Source organism: Alosa pseudoharengus, unplaced genomic scaffold, assembly GCF_046254945.1.
Source record: "Alosa pseudoharengus isolate Yale_2024_CS ecotype anadromous, Long Island Sound unplaced genomic scaffold, YU_APseudo_1.1 YU_APseudo_1.1_scf_9, whole genome shotgun sequence".
NCBI lineage: Eukaryota > Metazoa > Chordata > Actinopteri > Clupeiformes > Clupeidae > Alosa > Alosa pseudoharengus.
In genome coordinates this window covers 16,659,159-16,682,830 of record NW_027468881.1, presented here as the reverse complement: position 1 = coordinate 16,682,830, position 23,672 = coordinate 16,659,159, and the positions used below count along the sequence as shown (strand labels likewise).

The 23,672-nt window shown below is 43.8% G+C and overlaps 1 protein-coding gene across 3 annotated transcripts; it reads right to left on the bottom strand.

The window, feature by feature from the left end:
• Window positions 1-378: 378 nt before the first annotated feature.
• Window positions 379-23,315, bottom strand: dennd2c (DENN/MADD domain containing 2C). Of its 3 annotated transcripts, none has more exons than XM_076275571.1 (20): window positions 22,805-23,315; window positions 18,772-20,078; window positions 17,313-17,437; window positions 15,134-15,252; window positions 12,769-12,909; window positions 10,105-10,183; window positions 9,822-9,866; window positions 9,098-9,282; window positions 8,713-8,822; window positions 8,430-8,499; window positions 7,791-7,868; window positions 7,198-7,338; window positions 6,398-6,546; window positions 5,188-5,365; window positions 4,278-4,319; window positions 3,707-3,815; window positions 2,819-2,866; window positions 1,944-2,189; window positions 1,288-1,374; window positions 379-1,191 (listed from the first exon to the last, which is right to left on the bottom strand). In XM_076275571.1, the coding sequence occupies exons 2-20, from the start codon at window positions 19,818-19,820 to the stop codon at window positions 1,160-1,162; spliced, it is 3,033 nt and encodes a 1,010-aa protein (XP_076131686.1). In that variant the 5' UTR covers window positions 19,821-20,078; window positions 22,805-23,315; the 3' UTR covers window positions 379-1,159. The 3 variants fall into 3 exon arrangements, with proteins under 3 accessions (XP_076131686.1, XP_076131687.1, XP_076131688.1); XM_076275572.1 differs by having other exon boundaries at window positions 23,171-23,315; XM_076275573.1 differs by lacking the exon at window positions 2,819-2,866.
• Window positions 23,316-23,672: the final 357 nt, after the last annotated feature.

Below are 23,672 nucleotides of genomic sequence, written 5' to 3'. Positions count from 1 at the left end.
GCAATTCCTTCTTCACATAAGGTATTTGTGGGTGAGCAGTGCACACATTGGATTGCCCCCTACTGTAGTGGATTAGAAGGTTACAGTAAGACCCACCTATAATCTGGTTACACGTACAGCTGCTACACATGAGAGGAGATGGATGTGCGTGCTTTTGCAGCGCATGGTTTTTTGCTTTCGTTTACCAATAATTACTATACTGTCGTTGGTTACATTGGAAGTATTGGTTATATCCCCCACATTCCAATAGGAATGATCACACTCAAAATTAAAAAAATGAAGAATCAACAAGGACTCCAGAGCAAGAAAAAATGATATTAATAATATTGATTTTCTTAAAGTTCAACATGATGATCCAATAACCAGTTGTGTAGTGTTGCATTAGCAGATTTATTTGGAAAGATTTACAAGCAAATGGTAATGGCAACACGGTACTTCTTAAAAACTGTACAAATTTTGCATTGAAATGTTGTTAGACAAAACACTTGGGTTTAATTACATGTCTTGATGGCAAATGGCATGTACCCAACTACATACTTGCAAATTCAATTGAGGTCAGCCATTATAAATAAATACCTTGAAAGGAAACAGATTTTTTTTTTTTTTTTTAAAAACCTTCTCAAATTGGTTTATTTTAAAACACGAACCATGTCCACCTATTTCCAGTCCTTTACATTATTATATATAAAACATTTTTAAAAGTTACAAAATAGAAATTTATGTACAGAGATGAACAGAGCAGGTTAGTGAAACAGGTATAAATAGTTCTTTAATTAAACCATGGTCTTAGCGGTAGCTTCGACCCTTGCAATTACATACAGCCACACCACTGCTTACCGTTTAAAAATAAAATCCACTTCCAGTTTTATTCCAATTGCACAGAGACTCCTACATGGAGTTAATGTATTATCTCCCTCCCTCTCTCTTCCATGGGAACCTGGGAATTGTTGAGCCCTGATCTGTTCCCACTCTTGTGCTCTTCTTTTCTTACAGGACTCTAGAGTAGCCTTGTGCCCAGCGTAGTCATGCCAAAGTGTGCCATCTTCCAAAGTGTGCCATCTTCCAGTTTCAGGCAATATTTTCTTTATTCAAAGGAATTTCTATGGAACTCTTGTCTGTTGTCATGGAAACAGCCATGACACCTCCTGCTGGTTGGTCCTCACTTCTTCTGGAGAAATTTCATTTTGCTGCCTGCATCGAGACAATCACACATGATGTCAATAACCAAATGCAATTCTGCTCTCATTTTCGATGTTATGTATGTGTGAGATTTAAGATGTTTCTTACCAAGGCCCTTAAAGAATTTGTTGACCCCACTGGGTTCTGGCTCAGGCTGGGAGTCCAAGTATTCGACTGCTCTAACTTCAAACAGCCCTGTTAAAGAGGAAGAGAAACACCTGTGAATGTTTATCGGTACCACTTCACACTTGCATAACATATCATGTGTGGAAAGACCCTTTCTCTCGACTCCTTGAAAATGCACTGATTCCAACTTTTTATTTCCTAAACATGAGAATTCGAATTGTGCGTCACATGGTGACCAATGCATTATTCTTGTAACAAATAGGTATTCTAAAAGACATAGCTTGTAATTGGAAGAGAAGATGTGATTTAGGCCTTCTGTGGAGACTGTTCCTTGAAATTTAGGACAAGAAAGGTATCGAAAACCATTACTTATACAACTATGTCTACAGGCTTAATATCCTCTGAAACCCACCATATATTATGTCTGTGCACGAATTAGGCAAGCATATGGATTAACATCTGCCACCAATGCTGTAAAAATCACAATTATTGCTGTAATCCAAAGATTACTCTTCATTTCAGTGTGGCTTTCTGAAAACATACTGTATGTGCTAATTAACATCCTGTATCCATAGGAGATTAGTGCATCCCTCCTCTCAGAAAACTGAGTGATGAAAAACTAGTGATGTGCCTCTTACCTTTGACTCCGCCTTTGCGTAGCTCTCGGTCCTGGATGAAGCCGGCAAACATCTGTGTGTCCATGAAGAGCTGCAGGAACTGCCTGACTCCGCGGGATGGGTGTGACTTTCGGAAGCTGTCCCTCTGCAGCTCTCTGGCGCCCCCTGGCCCTCCCTCGCCCATGTGCAGGGGGTAGTGGCCGACCAGCTCCACGAAGAAGCGCACAAACGCCTCTGAGATGAGGGCACTCAGGTCACACTCCTCCCCTTTACACACAAACACACACAAATACAAACAGACACAGAGACACAGACACAGACACACAGTGTGTGGGAGAGAGTGAGTTGTGAAAGCGATGACATGACATTTGCTTTTGTTTTTGACAATAACTGGCTTTCTGCCTACATAGTTTTCTTTCATGCGGCCAACTCTTGCAGGAGCTTGCTGTTTAGGGTGTGTGGCAGGACAACACCTGTGCTGGCTCACACAAGGTGACACCATGTATTATCTGGAGACAGATGAATGACCAAGCATCTGGGGTATTTATATGATCTTTTGTGTCCAAAACCTTTAGAATTGCTTCTCAAGGAGAGTAGAAACTCAATCACTATGTTCAATAATGAATGAGTAACTTGGGTACATGAACACTTGAAGTTAATACAATAAGACAGGATGTTACTTTTCAGAGAAGCTTTACATGCCTTGTGGCTGTGGGTGTGTGTGTCTGTGTCAGTGTGCATGTACAGTATGTTTATGAATGTGTGTCTGTGTGAGTGTGCATGTGTGTCTGTGCGAAAGAGTAAGTGTTTGAGTGAGTGAGTGAGTGAGTAAGTGAGTGAGTGAGTGAGTGAGTGAGTTAAGGCCACATTATGTCATACACTGTGGCATGACTCACTGTCGACTGGCAAATCATTTTCTTGCCTCAGGGAGTGTGCGGTGAAACCTGTTTTGATAAAAATCCACAAGCCAGGACAAGGTAAGAGAAAGATTAACCCAAAGGTAGACAGCCACCTCTTAAGTCACTCACTCTCCTCTCCTTACAAACCCGCCCTCTGTGTCAACTGTCAAGACATGGCTTTCCTAAACATGAGTACCGTAAATCCTCAAATTATGGCCGGGATTCTATTTATAGCTGGGCCTCTCACAATAGCCGGGTCGTGGTCGATTCGGACAAATAAAGGTCGGCCTAAATCATACATCATTAAAAAATAACTCAATTTAGGCTACCTGGCTATGCAATAAGATTTCCATTAAAGCACGTTCAATGAAATGAAAGAGGCCGTCTTGTCTCGCAATAAGCGGGTGGAAATCCGACACTCTTTCAACTACATGAAACTTAATAGTGAACCATCAAAAACCCTCCAGATTTCAGTGTCCATCAGTCCCAACATTTAGCAATATCAATAAATCCCAAACCAAAATGAAAATCTTCTGCTTTTGATAGCCTGTAGCCGCTCCAAACGAAACACATGTCTCAAAATAAAACATGTTATAAAAAATAAATCCTTAACTTGCTGTTATCCACGCTAATTTATTATTTTTCATGAAGGGATGTCTGGCAAGTGGTTATTTTATGAGTAGCCTTTTGGCCTATTTTATTTCTAAAAATAAAATTCTACAAAAGAAGCCTAATAACAAATAAAGGCCTGCCTCGAATATAAGCCTGCTGCAAAAAAAGACCTGTGCTTTGTGCAGCCTAAGTAAATAAAAGAGCCCGGTCACAATTTGAGGATTTACATAATGTCCATGCAGTCGCCACAAGGAGGCGCACTGCTGTACTCACCACTGTTCCGGTCTGTGTCATCCTGAGTCAGGATCTGTTCTCTGTTCTCCAGGATTTCATGGAGAGCCGCCTGGAGCTTGCTGGGTAAGATGCAGTCCTCATCGCCCAGCTGTGACAGGCAAAGGATTTGGGTAAAAGACAGCATGGCCATTATTAATCTCAAAGTGATGAAAGAGGTTGAGATCCCTACAGTGCTTAAATTGCTGCACTATTAATTACATTCAGTGGAAGGAGAAGGTATGCTTAAAGCTAACTGTGCATAACAACCTTGTGGTTTAAACCGTCTGGTTAAAACAGCTCTGAGGAATTAATTAGGATGAAGGGATGAGCTTGGCCTTGGCCCAACCATTCAGATGTATTAGCGTAATTTCCCACAGATATAGTGTTCCAGCTTTCAATTCTGCCTAGTTGCTGCCCAGACAGGTAAATCCTGTCATCTTTACAACTCCTCTACCTCAGTGTTATGCAAACCTGGCTGCAAATCTAACAGGTCTCAAGGTGGTGGCACACCCACCCCACATCATGCACACCCAAGATTGCAGCCATACCAAAGCCTGATCAGCTCACATACCTGACGAACGAACTTGTCTGCACATAAATCCACAATGAGCACCTAGAAGGCAGGCAGAAACAGGGGAATATGTGAGATGTCTGATTCATTTGTACATGGGTGGATAACTCTTCAGACTTCTGGCTGTCTTTTGGCCCTGGTAATTAACGTTCCTTCCATTGGAATGTTGTTCCAAGCAAAAGTCAAACCAGCATCAAGTTTCGAGTTCAGAATTCAGAGTTTTAGTCATGGTTTTGGTTTACTGAGCCTAGTCATCACATTATTAGGTCATGATATTACTTTAAAACCTTTCATCATTTGTTTTTGTCATTGCAAATTAGACAATTATTTACCATGAGCAAACTCATTACAACCTGATGAAGGCCCAAGCCATTTGGCCTGTCTCTTTATTTTGCAGATCTGCCAAGCATCTCAATCAGTTTTTGAGAGGTCTTTTTTTGCCCCTTGGTACATATCACTCACTACTTCTTTCAACTGATGTAAAAATCAAAGTAACGTTTTGCTTATTTCAGCAAGGGACTTTCTCAGTTGATTAAATAATTTACAAAATAATAATAATATAATAAAAAATAAAAAAATAAAAAAAAAACACACAACGGCCACCAGATGGCACCTTAATAGATGGGTGCGGCACTCTGAATTAAAAACATGACAAAACACTTCCAAATATGACCCCAGGGTAATGTTGAATTCTGACCTCAGCTTGCATGAGTCAACCGAATTCAAGTTCTTGTGGCCTTGAAATGTTGTGGGGAAATCTCAAAACTGTTTTGGAACTGAGTCCTACTGAGACCATAACGACTGCTAATCCAATTGCATTGATTTGTTTGGCATGGGCTACATTCATTTGGTTGCTGTGGTATTTCCACAACCAGGAGTGCAGTAGAAGAGAGATGAGGTGAAGTCTGACCTCCTCAATGGGCAGCTCCAGCACCTGGGGCAGGGACGGGGAGAGCGCCCCCATGAGGAAGGGCGTGGGAGAGCAGCTGATGTCCAGCATGCTGGCGGGCAGTACGGGCACAAAGGTGTGCTGCCAGGTGAACGGGTAGAGCAGCGCCAACGCCGAGTGGGCACAGCGAGACAGCGTGCTGCCAGGGTGTTGACAAGAGGTAGGCAGACAAAGAGGGAAAGAAAGAAAAAAAGACAGAAAAGGCATCAGGGGGAGAAGACAGATAAAACTGTCATAACCACTGACATTTTTAATGATTTTTATAGCATTCTACTTGTTTTGAAAATGGAGTGATGTATGGAATTCCACAGCAGATTCCTGATTAGAGCATCCTCTACCCTCAATGCATTTTTGGAAATCCTCTGCATGTGTGTTTCAACGACATGCAGCATGACTTCAATTTATGAGCAGAATCTCAAAATACCACATTTGTAGAGATGGGGGCTATTCTCGAACATCTGTCTTAATTACGGCCACACTGCATATGACAGTAAACACAGTACCAAGCACAAAGGCCACCCTGTTCATCTCTGTCCAGCCACACATCCTAACCTCACTACAAGCACAATCCTGATATGAATTGTACAGCTTCCATATTCTACACAACAATCAACATTTTTACTTTGACAGAGAGTCTCCGCCCAAAACAATTTCTTCATTTGGAGACAATAAAGGACATTCTGATCTGATATGATATTTAATGATCTCTATATTCCTTTGTATTTATTGAGACATTATAAAAAAATATTTTTTATTCATAGAGTGCTTTCCTGGATACTTTCTGGATAATAGTTGCTTTATAAGCAAGTAAAAAAAAATCTAAAACACAGCATTAGGCTGGAGAAAGATGCTATTATTATCCAGAAGTTCTACTATTGGATAGATTTCTGTCTATGTAATTGGCAACGTTGATATGGAAATTGATTCTGGTCGGAGTTGCATATCAGTTAGCCTCTCAGTATAAGCAGTGTGTTACAGTGAAAACAGACTAATGGGGTATTGTACAAAACAAAAGCTCAGAGTCAACAACACAAAGTAAAAACTGGCAAAACACGCAAAACAGAAGAAAAAAATCTATATCTCCACCTTACTGAGTGGTGTTCCAGGCCGCTCTGTATTTTCTTAATGGAATAATCACCCGCTGTAGCGTGTGTGCATGCTGTTTTCTTACCCGAGTTTGTCGGCAATGAAGATGACGCGTCTCTCCAGCAAGAGCGAGGCGAACACCTGGAGCAGGTGGCCCACACTCAGACACTCCACCAGACTGTCGAAGTCCACGTGCTCCAGCCGCGAGTCCACCGGCCGAAACAGGGTCAACACCTAGAGCACAGCACAAGTCACTGGGTCAGCTGGGACTCCTAACACCATGATAATAAGCTCTCCAAATAGCATCCAAAGTTATTTACTTCAATTGTGCACATAACCACTGACAGTGACTGACAGTATTCAAGTTGTTAGGGAAGTTGGTGAGTGAAATTAAATGTGGGAACATTGCAGTGTTCTGAATGGTACAATACCAGTAGCCTGGCCATGCCCACTAGATCTCCTTTCAGGGAAATACTAGTCTGGAACACAACAGTTCACTAGCGTTTCCCCAGGTCGGCAACATAGATTGTTGTTGCTGGTTTTTTTTGTCAGTTTGTAAAGTTTAGGCGAAGTAGGAAGTAATGTCAGGAATCCCTGATCAATGTGATAGGTTAGGTTGGACCAATGACTTCAAAGTTAATTCTATTTTTATGGCCGTCACCATGCTAGCGTTGTAAACGATTCCCAATCGCTAGTGACCAGACTCTATTCACTTGTGACTGAGTTTGGCTTAACAGGCTATAATACCAGAACCCTCTTGATATATGGACAGTGTTTTTTTTGTTTTCCTTTGTCTTTTTGTTAAATGTTAGACTCTTCCAACTAGTTGGCAGTGTGTAAACAAACTCTCATGCTGATGATAGGAGAAGAGGAGAAAAGTGGCACCTCGTTCCCTGAGCCGGGCAGAAAGCTCTTGACCGTGATGGTCCGGCCCGGGGCGGGAAAGGGAGCCTCCATGACGCTGCGCATGAAAGGGTTGACCAGGGCGGGAGAGATCTCCCTCCTCCTCTCCACCTCTACCAGGATCTGTGGTTATGAGAAGAGGGGAGACCCACAGTCTCTGGTCAGCAGCAGGACACTTCGGGTGGCAGTTTTAGATATATTCACACCCAGCACATACTGTTATCCTGGGTTTCCTGTACTTCAAAGTAAAACTATCCTTTAGCTTTGGTTTTGTAAGCAACATGCTGCAAACGTCAGACGTAATCCAAAGATAGTATCTAACATCATTCCAAGCAAAGTGATGTATCAAACAGCTATGAGGAACAACAACTAAAGCAATGGGTAATGGAGAGTCTTAGGAGAGCCTGCTTCCTATTTCCTCAGGATTTGTCTGCAGTCAGACACTGCGACTAGACAACCTCGACAGACCAGTGGTGATTTATGGGTAGCTAATTCACATACAGGGGATTGGCTCTTGATGGCCAGTTTCCGTTTGGCACGCAGAGCTCTGCACTTAGCCAAGTCGAGTCTCTTACCTTGGCAAAGAGGTTGAAGCAGCCAAGTCTGCTGACCATACAGTGGACCTCAGGCAGCCTCTTTCCCTTCCCAATGGGCTGAGGACACAAACACGAGATGAGACTAGCAAATACTCTTACTAATGTGGCTTTTACTTAGCTGGCAAAGGTTTTTTTATCCATAGCAAGTCAGATGGTATGCTGATCATAAATAGTAGCACAGGTATAGACTTATAGCCAACAACATGCCTTATTTCACAATGCTATGACTACAAATAAATGGAAATACATGTGGATATAGATTTAACATGGGATAAAGTGTCCACAGGATTTCTTCAACAGTAAACTTCCTTTAAAATGAAGAGCTCATACTTTCTGCTGTCTTTTTCATACCAATTTATATACCTCTCCATGACTAATGGGAGATTTTCAGTGTAAAAGACTTTGCAGACGTAGACTTCATCCATCATAACTTACTCACTCCTGTCATCAAGAGACTCAATCAGACACTCATGAGTGTGCCTTTGCAACACACACACACACACACACACACACACACACACACACACACACACACACACACACACACACACACACACACACACACACAGAGACAGTGAGTTTGCACAAGTCTAAACACTTATACATACAGAGACTTACCAGGATCTTGCGACAGTACCCGAACCAGCGACTACCATCTTCTCCCGTGAGAACAAAAGAGAAGGTGTCACTGCAAAAAAGGGAAATATAATCTTTCAAAAAGCGAACCACAATTCTGCTAGGCAGATGTTCATGGGGAACTGTTCATTACCAGAACTGAGGAGCCAACACCAAACAATTTCACTGAATAACGTTTCACTGACATATTAATGTCGACCAGTACTCAGAGGTAAGGCTGGGGGTCTACTGGTCACATAAAACCAGGAGGGCCTCTGACGCTCACCTGCTCATGTCGGCTGATGGTTTCCAGTCTTGGGAGTCCGGAAAGCAGAACAGGGGGATGACCTTCAAGCGGTCCTCTGCTTCCCGGGACAATCGGGATGACTTTTCAAACTGCACACAATAGATAGAGTCATGTAGTGGACTTCTCCATCACAGTTTAAACCATAAATATGGTTTATCCGTTTATATATATATAAAGTAGTTTTCATATCCTGTGCTGCGTTGTTATGATTGTATACATACATATGTATGTACAATACCACAGAATACAATACAATACTCTACAATGCTACAGAAGTGCAGAACAGATATCACACTGTATTCACAAAGCAAGCCATGTAACAAGCCACAATACAAAACAAAAAGCAGCTTATTGACCATTCTACCTTGGTAGGGAACTGCTGAGTGATCACTGGGGTGTACGTGTTTCCAGGGGAACCTTTTCTCAGTGACACCACCACAAACAGCTGAAAGAGCTGCTGCTGCTGTAGCTGAATGAGGTCCTTCTCCAAGGTGCGATAGCCCGGCTTTCGCCTCAGCGTGGACTGGACATAAACCAGTCTTGAGCCATCTGACAAACAAGGCCAATTTACATCATTGTAGAATGAAATCAATCCATTGGCCTTATGGTGTAAATTCACTTCCAACACGAAACAGTATGTTGGATTAATGTGTGTGCACACTTGTGTTAAGAAAATCACAACAACCTTCATTACAGTATTTAACGCATGTACAGTATGGAAGCATGTTAAAAAAGGACATTTGCACATTTAACATATAACATCTGAAGCCAAAAACTGTTATTCAAGGCATCTTGAAATGAGCTTGACGTTTCACATAATCTCTAATAACTTCTGCAGCTTCATTTTACTGATATTTTTTTTATTATCTTTCACAGCTTACAACAATGCATGAAGAGAATACTTGAACAAAGCAAGACATTTATTTCATACCTGTGGCTTTCTGTAAAATATACCAAGTCTACTTAGTACCATACATCTAACAGTGATTCATGAAACAAGCAAGGGCAAATGCTAGTCGAAGCAATGATTAACCACCTACATGAGGTCTTAGCAAAAGGCATTTATGACTGAAGGCAGGGTGACTGACCTTTACTGCTGTCCTCTGGGTCACTCTCCGTTCCACTAGCCTCATCTACTCAGACAGAGAACATTTACATTCACTCACTCAGGTATTATCCAAAACAATAACACCTATTTGTGTTGTACAGCCTTAACATTAAAACCACAACTTTATATGATTTGATCTGAAATAGCAGCTTGAAGCAAGGCTAACCCAAAGTTTTAAATATATACAGGCGAGATAGCACTAGAGAAATGTAATGGGTTGAGATGTGGGTCTGTTTTTAATGGAGTCAGGATAAGGGCCATACCTCTGGCTGTGCCTCCTTGGCTCTTCACTCTCTTCCAGCCTCTCTTGGTCTGGAAGATTTCATGGACTTTCAGCACATACTAAAAACAAAGAAATGGCAGCACATTAAAGGTTGCATCAGCAATAGCGGGGATACATCACTTCTGTTGATGTTCAAACAAAACAGAGAGCTAGCTCGCTACTCCCTCCCCCTCCCTCCCGTGCAATTAAAACTCTCCTAAACGCGCATCTCGTCGGTTATTGGTTGAAAACACTTTATTTTGCCTTTGAGTGGGTTACCAACCCTTGTTGGTAGCAATTGTTTTTGTGTACAGATCTCGGAGCCTAGGCTGTCTACAGAGACACGTTTTTTTGACGGCCTGCTTATGGGGCAGACAGCTAGCGGATCGTTAGGAAAGATTAGATGAATGTGATAATTTATGTTTGGGCCTTTTTTGGGCCTGAAATCGCTGATACAACCTTTAAGAATTGAAAGCATTGAGAAGACTATATGAACAACAACAAATCTGCCAACCCAGTTGTCGGACTCTAGAGGGATGAAAGATGTACTAACATGTGAACGTGAACTAAACTAGGCCGGTAAGGGAGGGGGGAAATGAGACAGCACAACTCTGCTTGTCACATCCACAGGGCTCCGGCCTCCCCTCGTCTGGAGGACCTCAGTGCGGCTCGATGCGCCTCAGACAGACAAACCCCCACTTCCCAGCGGAAACTGGCCACTGCTCTGCCCCTCGTCTGATAACACTTCCCACTCACGCTCATGTCCTCCTCGCATGACTCAAACAGGCTACATCTGCCACCGTATTATTAGGATGCTTGAGTAGGGATATTTAAGTCATGCTGAATGTAAAATGCAAAAAAAAAAAGGCATAATGACAGTATGACTTAGAGGTTATTAAAGGAGGATGTCATCTCAATGTTCAACATCTTTCCTAAATCGACATACATTTTAAAATGTGCAGCCATTACACTAACCAGTAAACACAACAAACACAAAGGCACCACGATAGATATAGCAGCATCATTAGTTTATTTGCTATAAAAACAATAAACACAGTTAATGTGTTAATGTGTCATCTAGCCTAATATCTAATACCTCTGATACAAGAATAAAAATAACAAAATAAAGATAGCTACAAGAGAGATGGTACTGTTGTATGTCAACTATGGAAAAATGATCAAGCTTAATCAGGATGGAAAAAACAAGACACAAGGGTATAACCCACTGTTGTGTCGAGTGACTAGCTGATTAGTCAACCACAACAATTACCATCTTCCCACTCAAAATCTCAAATCCTTGTGATACAAAAAGCTCCATTTGGAAAAAAATAAGATTGACTGAAGATTGACTAAATACTACAATCATTAGTCAATAAACACTTAAACATAAACCTGTTCAATTCAAAACTCAGTTGATCCCTGACAACCTTAGATGTTTCTTAGGCAGACATATCTCATCCTGAAAAAAGAAATCTCTAATTATGTCCTTGGCTATATTGACAGTATTGACAAGAGACAACACATCTGTTTCTAAAGCATCCCCATGACCACAACACTAACACCCCTCCCCACACAAACACAACCTTTCATTACGCCAGGACTACATATCCTAACGCAATACTTATGGACAGGACTACACACGACACTTATGGACATGAGACTGCCAGTGTCCATCTGAAATTTTGTTTCTGTCCCACTCACCTCCCGTGGTTTCCTCCTGTCCAAAGAGATGTGGCCCAGCTCAATCGTTCTGCTTTGTACAAGAACCTGCCCCACACCTCTGCACCGCACACGCACACCTGCCCCCACCTCAGCGTGGCTGTGGAGAAGGCCCACAGGGGTACCCAAGAGCCTGGAGCCAGGGACTGTGGCCGGCCTGACCAGACTCATAGCTCAGCAGAGACAAGACCAGTCGGGCAGTAAACACAGGCAGAGACACACACACAGCAGCACAGTTACTGAGAGGTCAGTGCTGGTCTGTTATGCCATATGACAGTGCTGTGGTGTGTGCGTCTGGGGTGGTGTGGTGAGCCCTGACGCAGAACTCATCCCACACTCGTGCTTACTTATCCCCAACAGCCTCTCCTCTAACCCACCCACTCAATCACCCACTACCATCCAACCATTTCCTTCAGCCGGTCTTTCTCCTTCCGTCCCTCCTCCCTCCTTCTCCCCTCATCTCTTCCTCTTTTTGAGCCTTCTGCAATGAGCACGTCTCTTTCCTTCTATTTTGGTCCCTCTTACGTAGAAATCCCTCTGACACTCTTACAGTAAGAGACAAACTCACTGTTTACCATGCACACCCACACTAAATTAACCAATGGGGCCAAACGCAACCAAACGCAGATAGCACCCACACCTATTTATGGCCCATCACCAATCACATGTGGGCGGTGGAATCAAATACAGGAAAAGCGACCATAAACGCTCCTACGAACATACATATGACTTCAAAGTAACCTTCTTTTAACCTGAAATGACTTTCATCATCATGCTCTTAGAATTCTAAGAACAACAATCAATGGTTCTCTAAGGAGAGTAATCAAAAAGAGGCCCAACAGGTTCATTTTTCTGTAAAGACGTACTGAACTCATGTGAAATGGGTCACCCAAATGTAATGTAATGAACTCTTTTCATCTACAGTGAGATCCTTCAGCATGTCTACCTGAGGCAGCCTGCACACGCGACTCCCGGCGCTTCGCTTGGGTCCAGCAGGGTGGGGGGTCGCTGTGGTGGGGGGGCCTCTGGACAGCCCCTTCTCAGTCTTCTCAGCAAACACTCGCAGCGTGAGCGGCTTGGGGGGCAGCTGCACATGCAGAGAAACATGGATGTGTGGATGTACTCAAATGAGTTAGTACTTCTCTCTCTCACACACACACACACACACACACAGTACAGCAAACATACACACACACACACACACAAGAACCCAAGCACATAGATATTCAAAAACATAAGCACATGTTCAAACATGGGCATGCATTGGCAGACACATAGTCAGCCATAAAACCACACACAGCATGCATATGCGCGCACGCACACACGCACGCAGGGTGTGATTTGTGAAAAGGGGGATGCTTTTGTTTGTAACCCCCCCCCATAGTCTAGTAATTTCATGTCTAACAATAGCCTATATTAATTTTGCCACCTTTGTAACATTTACCTTTAGTTTAGTTTTAGTTAGTTTTAGTTTACTGTTGTTGTGTATGACTTTTAACAGCAGTGTGCTCTGTTAACATCAGTAAGCATTGTGCTTAATTCAGTATGATAATCAGCTCCTCTAATGCTTGCGTGTTGACAAGCATATCAATTTACCTTGTTCTTGCCCATCTAAAATGACTCCCTTTATCTTTGCTGCCCCCATCCTTTCTGTTTTTGTTGTGTAAAAAACATTGTATATGATGGCCTTGAAGTCTTGAGTTAGTGAATTGGCTAACATTGTTTGTTGGTAACCAAATAGCCTACACATTTTGTAATCGCTGCGTGCGTGCATTCTCTCTCCTGCAGAGATTTGCGTTCCATAGCCAAGTGTGTAATACTTCTGCATAAAGTTTGGAGAGTGAAGTTATGATAGGGCAACTTGGATTTTATAAAAAAAAGATATTTACGAACCAGAACATGGGCCATGACCATGAAGCCTCTATTTCTTGCACCTTATAAAACAGCCACTATATAGTTTAAATAGCCACCAACATTCATTTTTGCAGTACAGATTATTTCTTAAAGTTATTTGTCCACTTGGCCTACTGGCTGATTTATCAAACGAGTGATTTGTCTTTCGTCCGACTCCTCCACAAACTACACATAGTTCTGTAGAGAGCCACTGAATAAGCGATGACAAGCAATTTATAATATGTAACGCTTTTTCGTTCTACTCTACGTGGAGTTGTCCTCCATCTATACCAGCTCAGTTGCATCAGTTATCAGATTTTGAGGGTTCTAAAATATGACGATATGTTGCACTTAATCCTTCTTGTTTTCTTTCATTTGTCCTGCTAACTTTTCGATTGAAACTAGCCATTTATGATTGGTTACAGTCGGTATTCTGAAATGTCCTGCATGATCAAGGCCAAATTAACCAGTCATCATGTAGCCACTGTGTCAGCAGCATGACCACTGAGAGTGGCAGTGCGTTTCTGATGTCAGATTATTATTTACTAGACTGTTCTCATGTTGCAGCGCTTTACTTATATGAAGTAACATTAATCAATATGAGGGGGATAAATGTTGTATATAAAAATAATTAAGGAGAGGGGGGGATATCAAGACCACAAATCGCACCCTGCACACACACACACACACACACAAAAGCAGTAGAGCAGAGAGCCAGAGACTTCCCACCACAAAAAGAGGAAACAATGGTCAACCATGCCTACCTCTATATTGCATCAACAAAAACACTGACTTCCGAAATCAGGAACATCTACTCGACCAAAAAAACTTTTATACATGACACTGCAGGCTGCCCTACATTATTGGTCAGTCATAATAATCAACAAAACTTTACAAAATATGTAATAGGGGCCCCTCACCATGTCCCTATCAATCAGTGGTCATTGGCCTGAAAAACTAGCTTATGTGGTGGAGCCTGTTAAGTTGACATCAACATTAACTATTTGCTTAACATTTTGTAGTTATTTGTTTTGCACGCAGACTCTTGCATGCAAAGAAACATGCACGTGAGTGCAGTTCCAAAACCACTCTGTGTTTCAGCATCATGAAGTTACACCCCTCCCTTGTGACTCATGACTCAATCCACAACAGCTTTTCACCCCTACAGTATGTGCTTCTATCAGCCTGAATAGTGGGTGTCTGCCAAACACTCACTATTCTTTGCCCTTTTCTCATTGCTTTCCACAAGTTCCCTCGATTTACAGTCGTTTACAGACAATGAATAGCCTCCGGCTGTGAGCGGAATCGCATATAAGAGACCCGGACGTAAAGTTGTTAAGAAGCCAAATATAACACTCGATGTTTATAGACAGTGCTGTCCGTTTGGTTGTTTGAATAGGGCTGGAAGAGGGACCCACCTTTGGAGTTTGTGGGAGCCTCTGTCTCTGGGCCATGGTCCAGGGCCGAGGGCGACCGATGGGAAGACACATGGGAGACAACTTGACGTCCTCGTAGGGATTCTCCCTGGACACATCCGCTGCGAAGCACAGGGCAGGACACACAATGGAATGGGGGAAAGCTATTAGGCCATTGTCATGAGCTTTTATAGAAGGCTAAAAATAGATCTGTAGAGTAGGCTAACTTCTCAGTGTTTACCCAAAACACACACAATACACAGAAAATCACAGCAGCCCTCCTCACCCTCTTAACTATGGTAACATAGGCTCTGAACTTAACTGGGTATGTAAACCCAGAGTAAACGGTAAACCTGGGATTTCAGTTCCAGAAAGCTCAAAAATGATCAGGCTATGTAAGTAACTATGGTAACATAGGCTCTGAACTTAACTGGGTATGTAAACCCAGAGTAAACGGTAAACCTGGGATTTCAGTTCCAGAAAGCTCAAAAATGATCAGGCTATGTAAGTAACTATGGTAACATAGGCTCTGAACTTAACCTGGTAGGGGGTAGGTTTTGTTCAACTCTGCCATCAACCATTATGTTAAGCCCACCTAACGACTCTATACACGATTTCATTGGCCTGATTAAGTTTCGATTTCTGGAGCTCACAAGCCAACGGAGAGTTGCTAGACTAGCCCTGGCAGCAAATGTAATCTGCTGCTAGGGGCGCGTCTAGATTTCTAGGCTACAGTTCCTGCACAACTTCATTCGTTTTCTTGGACACAAACCCAAGAGGATCATTGAAGTGTAGATTCACCAACTGGCAGGTCAGCATCACTTATTAGGTTTTCCAAATGTGCACCGACGATAGGCTGCCTTAGCTGGTGAGCTTGAATTAACGGGCTTTGGCTTTTTCAGAATGTCCTTCAGGTCGAAAGGATAGGTCATAGGCCACTTCTATTTTCGGATGCTCTCCCAATGGTGTTGGCGTTTAAAACACATTTTTATTTTAATAATCGTCAGATGATATGTGATGATGCTTCACATCTTATCACAAACGTGGAGGCGAAATGGCAGGGCCCAGTAGGCCTACACGATGCCAGGAATGATGAAGCCTACCGGGAATCTAATTTGAGCGACACATTTCAACAGGGTGCGTTAGGGCAGGCTACACCTTACTAGAATATTATCAGATCCACTACAGACTAATTAATGTGTAGGCTGTAACTTAATGTTACATGTGCTTACAGGAGAACTTGATGGGTATGCTACTGGGGGATAGAGGATAGGCTACCCATGCCTTCCGACATTCATCACCCTTCCGATGCTGGAGCGCAAAGGTTTAACTTGGCCCACAGCTGTAGAACCCGCATTAAAATAGAAAATTACATTTGGGATTCTCAAGGAGTCTATGGCCCACTGAATCTGTGACACAAGGTAGGCTAGTTTAAGAAAGCATCATTCAAAGCAGTCAATACAATAGGTAATGTCCACTGAATTATTTAATTGTGCTTTTGACATTAAATAGGCTATCCTAAACGTACGCATTTACACGGTCAGTTAGGCTATTCTCTGCCAAGCAAGGTCTCGTTCCTTTGCAGACGCTCAAGTATTGCTCTTTTATTGACATTACAGTTCTTTCCTCCTCGTAAGCCTCGAGGAGAACTTGCTACTTCGCCTCTGAAAAATACGGTGCTCTTCGTTTCGCCGGTTTCACTCATGGTTTCGATTCAATATATGATGCCTTTATAAGTTCGCCGTGAACGCGCACAACTCTAGGTTATCGAACACAGGGTTGATTGAACTAACTGGTAATCGGTGTTTTGGAACTGACAGCTCGGGTTTAGTAGCCACAGGTTCAGACAACCCAGAGGTTAAGTTTTATCTCAGTGTTTGTTAAACCTCCTTTCTGGAATACCCCCCAGGTCATGCAGAACGTTTGTTTGTTTAATTTAAGGCCATTTCAGCAACTAAGGCTATTTAATGGCCAGAGCATTGTGTGTTATAGAAACTTAAATATGTTTTTTAAAATCTATGCTAGTAAATATTTTAAAACCTTCAAAGGTGGGACCTTGGTCATGCATAATAGCCCGAGGAAATTTCTAAGGTAAACATACACAACCACACATAAACACATACACACACACACATACACATTTGGTGTTAAGGAGCAGCTGGGTGGCATTTGAACAACTCACAGATGATGTCCTCGTAGATGCTGTCCTCAGACCGGGCGTGGTACAGGCCTGAGCGCCGGGAGCCATTCCCCACCAGTCCCTGCTGGGCTGCCAGTCGCGCCACATCCTCAAACTCAAACGACTTCCTGCACAGAGAGAGACGGGGCTCATATCTGATGCTCAAAGAGGGCTTGCATGCACACTGGGGATTGTGTTTGCTTGTGCCGGTATTGTTTAAACGTGCACGTAGACTTTGTGAGGGAGTCAGGGAAAAAACACAGAGATAGGAAAGCTAGTCTGATAAATAAAATATAATATAATATGAAATATACATCTTGATCTCTATGTTGGCAGCACAGTGGGAGTGGTGAGCATAACTGCTAATAAGGAACAAGTTCACATCTACTGCATTCCGGAAAAACAAACAAAGATAGGGTGTGTGTGAGAGTGAGAGTGTGTGACTGTGTGTGTGTGTGTGTGTGTCACTCTGTTGTTCTGTTTGTGTAAAAACGGCCAAATGTGACCCGAAGACCTTTGGCTGTGAGATAAGTAGGCCACGTCCAGACAATGGGCCGCGCCGCTGCCAAAGACGGCCTGACATCAGAGCTGGAGCCCGGCCAGCAGCGAGGCGCTTCCCTGCGCTCTGTCATCCCCTCCCCAACACCTCCCTGCCTCTCTCTCTCTTCACACATGCTGCCGACGAAGAAACCCACACACTGTGTGGACTCTGCCCACAACGTGTCAGTGGTAGGCTCCGCACACACACAGATAATAGAGCATTGGGGATATGAGGACAACACTATGCAACAGCCAGGGCTATAAAGCAGAGTTGTTGCTGAGATAGAGGATCTGGCTGTGTGGAATCTGCTCAACTGCTGCGTGCATGAGCCATGCCGACGCGACTGGTTAGTTTCCTGACCATGTGCTCGCCAGTAAGGAGTCAAAACCAAACAATGTGTGGGTCATTCCATGTCAACTCAACCCGGGGGTTCCCACCTCAAATTTTCCTTAAAATACATGGTGTGGAAATTTACACAAATTGGTTGAGTTGACACGGAATAGCCCATGTGGTGTTGAGGCTAAGGAGAAGCCGTGTGTCACACAAGGAGCACTGGGCAGAGAGAGTACAGCTCTAATTGTGTTAAAAAAGATTTCATTATTCCAGACTTCTTGGCACCACACATGAATAGTTCCACTCTCTGCGAGAGCTTGTCCGTCTGAAAGAGACGTCCTGCTCCAAGTCAGTATTTGCTTTGAAATCCAGATAATTTACACAGTCATTTCGAAGTCAAACTTTGGTACCATGATTAAACAGAACCAGGGTAGGAGAGTAGTGGAATCAACAGCCCACCATGTGAGAGTGGTACAAACAGAAAAAGCCGAAGAAAGACGGAATGAAAGACACAAACATTGAATGAGTAGGCCTAAGTGACTGACTGATTGATTGATTGATTGAGTGGTTGATTGATTGATTTCTCACCTGTTTTTCCTGTGTCTTGAAAAGCCGTTGCCTTGGCTAACAGGACATGGAGGAGGTGGGCAGGAAGGGGGCCCTGATGGTTTGGTTCTAGTTCTAGTTCTTGTGGGAGACATGGCCTGGTTCTCCCATGGGCCCCAGTTCCCCGGGGTGCGGCTAGTACCCCTGTACTGGAACGTGCGCTGCGGTTTGGGTGGAGCCGGGCTGTCGTCGGCAAATGGGAAGTTCCTTGAGAGGCCAGCCGTGCCAGCGGCTGGGCCATCTCTCGGTCTATCCCACAGCGAGTCGCTGGCCTCCAGTTGCTTCCAGAAGCCCCTCGAGGTGTAGAAGTTTCCAGGTGGCAGGCCGTCCTCAGGGGTGTCCGCCAGCGGAGGTAGAGGTGAGAGGTCGTGGTCTGGGGTGTCCGTCCCCGGTTTCTTCCCCCCGTTGGTTGATGAGGCTTCGGCGATAGGAGGCTTGACTGAGGGAGCCTTGAGTGCAAGGGCTGGTGTAAGTGCAGGAGTGCAGCTGGTCGTTTTGCTCAGACACGCATGGCTGCGGTCAGGGCTACGGCGGTCAGGGCTACGGCGGTCAGGGCTGCGGCGGTCAGGGCTGCGGCGGTCAGGGCTGCGGATGAGCTGGGTCTCAATCTTGCACCCGACTGCAGAGCCACGGACAGGCGTGGCGTCTTCCCTGAAGTCTAAACCCAGGCTCTTGGCTTTGGCCAGGCTGTCTTTGCCACGGGGTGGCTCACCAACCTGGTGGTTGTTGCTGTTAAACCCATTTCCCAGAGTTTCACCGGACAGCCCCCGCCTAAACATTGCTCCTCCTGCTCCTCGCCCCTGACCTTTCACCCCGACCGATGGGCTCTCCTCTGACTGACTGAGCCCCTCCCACTGCGAGATCTTCTGCCGGATGTTGAGGGCTGCTCCCCGTGGAAGAGGCCGCCCCGATGCCGCAGGTTGCCAAGGCGACCCAGCAGTGGCAGCCCCCTTACCAGCAGTGGTGCCCCTGCTCTCTCCTCCCAGCCCTCTCCTACCTCCATGTCCATGCTCCATCCCCAGGGCCAGCATGGCGAGGGGCCCACTGAAGCACTTTGTGCCTCAAAGCGCAACCATCCCTGGGGGAAACATCCTGACCACTGCCCCCGTCTGTGGAAGTCCTGGATCAGAGCGGAGGGCTGGAAGTCCGTCCCCTCTGGAGTGAAGACTCCCAACCGGTTGTGTGATGATTGCGGGGAGGTTTCGAAAAGAGCCTCTTTCCGCTTTTAGGTGGTTTCGACTTCCCCTTCCACGAGTTACGCTATCCTCTTCTTCTTTCACCGGTGAATCCTGTAAAGTTACAGACAGACAGAAATCATGGGGTTTTTCCAAGTCTTACTCACTGTAAGGGGCAAACAGAAATTATGGGGGTTTTCCAAGTCGTACTCACTGTAAGGGGCAAACACAAGTCCTCAAGCTACTCACAGACATACAGCCTCTCTGGCAAAAACAACACGTATAAAAAATAATGAGGTTCAAAATGACCCTCTCAACGTAACAGACAGCGAACGTTACAGGGGTTGTGACCCTGACGGACAGACATAAAGGGAGGAAACCAGGGAGGATGGTCCCTCTCAAGGTCAATGCACAAAAATAAACCAGAGGAAGAGAGGAACGCGGGATGAGAACAAAGTGCTGGACCTTTATTATGGGGGTGTCCAGTCTCACCCGAAGAACATCTCTCCAGGACGGTTTATCCGTCTCCGAGTACATCTGGTCCGTCACAAATGCCACGACGCATTAAACCGCCCTGGCTGTAACGTAATCTAATTTCCCTTCACTCAAAGAGCTCTTTCACGCAAACACGAAAGGAACGGGAATCTAGAGTTCTTTCTTTTTTTCCCCTTTTTGCATTCAATTTGGATCCCATTTAGGAGAGGAGGGAATCTTTTTAACACGTAAATCCTGTGCAGCACTCACACAGATGAAAGTACACAATGCAAAGACATGCAGGAATTTAAATACCCTTGATGGTTGAATAGGCACCCTATATCATGCATTGCCAAGAGGGCATGGCCTCAATGTAGGATTAACCACTCTACATAAAAATGGGTAAAACATGAACTAATGATCAGTGTTAGGGGACTAGGTCAGCCATTGTCTCTTGCACTTTTACTGCTCTGGGTAAGGGCCACAAGGTTAGTTAATTCATTGCCCAAGACATCAGATTAATATTTCATACACAAAATAATGTGCCCAAAATTTTAGCCAAATAATCTGGTTCTAGGCTATAATACTGTGATTAGGCTTTTACTCTGATACATAGACTGTATATATCTATAACAGTCTGATGCTCTGATACAGTAAAGAAGTCAGCCAACCACTGTTATGTTTTTGAAAGCCACAATACAGACAAAAAATGGGGTCTTCTGGCCAGTAGTTCCCATGCCAGCTGGTTGCTGTTGCATGCGTCTGGAAGTTATAGGCTACAGTGGCCTGCGGACCTGGGCCAAAGTATGTTGAACACGTTGCGCAGTTATGACGAGAGCGCTGAAACTGTTTAAAAGAGAGACGTGGTGAAATTCCTCACTACTGTGCATACACTGGCAGTGATGGTAATAATTCTGTGTGTCACATTCCAAAGCAGCCCATTTGAGGAATGGTTGGGGGTGTTAGTGTTTGAGGGTGAGAGAGGATGCAAAAGAGGGTAGGGGGCTAATGAATAAATCTGATCCAAAACACTCAGTCAGTCAGACTAGCAAATGATGCCTTTGTTCTGTCTGACCTACATCTCAGACGTACGATGGAATCCCTCTCCATCTGAGCCAGGACTCATAATGTACGGAGCCACACTCCAAATGACCCACTTGTTTTATTTGTGAACAGGGCAGACGAGTGAGAGTATGCATCTCTGTACACAGGCAATGTATGACACTTTGCATTAAACGAAATAAATGCTCTGCGTGTGTTTCGATTTCACTGAATATTTGCGAGCCTGTGTGAACTTATAGTGTCTGTATCTAGGTGAGTGTCTGCCTGTGTCTGGGCCTGAGCGACTGAGTGTGTGTGTGTCTGAGTCAGTCTGCGTCTGTGTGTGTGTCTGTGTGAGTGAGTCTGTGTGTGTGTGTCTGTGTGTGTGTTGCAGGAAAGCCAGGGCTGTGTTTCCTGATTCTCAGGAAGACAAGATCAGCAGAATGACCATAATGATGGTTAGGGGTATTTGAAGAGTAAAAATGGTACATTCCAATCCTTAATTGCTGGAATCTCATAAAGCCTAATTGCGTTCACATGGTCATTTTGAAACAAAAGAAATACAAGGCAGGCCCATATCCAATCGATAACCAGCACATCAGGTCCTCCTCTGTCAAACTAACCTGGGCTGTACACATTCACTTCTAAACACTGGTCTCCCATCTGTTTCCCCTGCAGCTGCCAATCTGAAACAGCATACTCTTCCCAGGCCCCCCATCCTCAGGTGACTCATGGTAACATTGGCCTTGTCACCCCAGAGTAATTATCCCTCCTCATGCAAGATCATAAACTTTTCCCCCAAGAATTTTGGCAGCATAAACCAGACAGTAGGGATTACAGAACCCCCTAAATGACACCCCACGATCACATAAATAAAACCTAATAGCACCTTTTAAATTACATGAGACACTCGCTCCGGTGACTGTAGCATGACAGAACATGCCCATGGGTGGGGTGGTGAAACTGGTGAAAGAGTGGGGATAACGTTAAGAGACTTTCTGGGAAACTCGGGACGTCAATGTTTAAAAAAAAAAAAATCATAATAATATATATTTTTTAAAAGCACATTAGCTGCAGACACACTAGAACTGATGTAATCATATATAAATATATGGATGTAACAGTGACTGACACTCTAGGAAACGAATGGTAGAAGGCTTACTGGCATTAGACACTAGCAACGATAAATGGAGAAGCCTATAGATTACATAGATTAATATAGCAGTGATGAAAGAAAACCAACCTGCACAAATTAGTGACTTCAAAGTACTCCACAGTAAAAACATCAAAAAGTTTCCCCACACCTAAAATGTACATTAACATACCTCATTCATCCAGTCATCCAGCACCAGCAACTTGGTTCTGTCTTCGGCACATCAGTAACGTTATCGTTTGACTATCCTAACTAAAATGTTGATATTAGATATCGCGCAACCGGTAGACTATAGTTCCAAAAAACGGGAAGTCGTTAATAGCTAACTGGTTACCACTTTTCACGGACTAAAACACGCCAGTGTCTCTCCACCGCTTACTTTGTTCTCCAATGGATAACAGTTTAGTCAAACTGTTCCGCAAAAAATCCGTGTGGTAGAACTAGGCTATCTGGCCAAAAAGCTAGCCGCCTAGCCAACTAACTGTTAGCTAGCTAACTTGCACACACGATAATGTAACTTTGTTAGATAAATCCATACTTGTTTCAGAACGATCCTTTGAGTCTCGGCAGATTAAATCCACTCGGCTTCGAAGTTATTTACACTTGAATAAAGTTCCTTTTCAGCCGTCGGCATTCCGGTGCAGCCTTGATGGCTTAAGTTTTCGTCCAGTGAAGAGGGTTTTTGTCTCAGCATTGATCCAGCGAGCGAAGACGTCATCATCTCCTGCTGTCAATTTCCCACCCAGGCGATGTCTGTATTTACATTTGTGTATAAAGTATTTAGCAAGTAGAAAAATAAGATTTATGATGTAAAACATGCTACTGTCCTCTCTACTAAACTCATGGAAACCAAATAAAACATGTTTAAAAGAAAATTCAAGGTTTGTACAGATATTTGCACGTAATAATGACAACAGGTCCAGAATTTAGCAGAAAAATTACATAACCAAAATAAATGTGCATTTGTTTCTGGGGATCCTTAACAGAAAGTACATGTATCATCCAAGTCCTTTTTCATTCTCACAATAAAACTCTTAGAG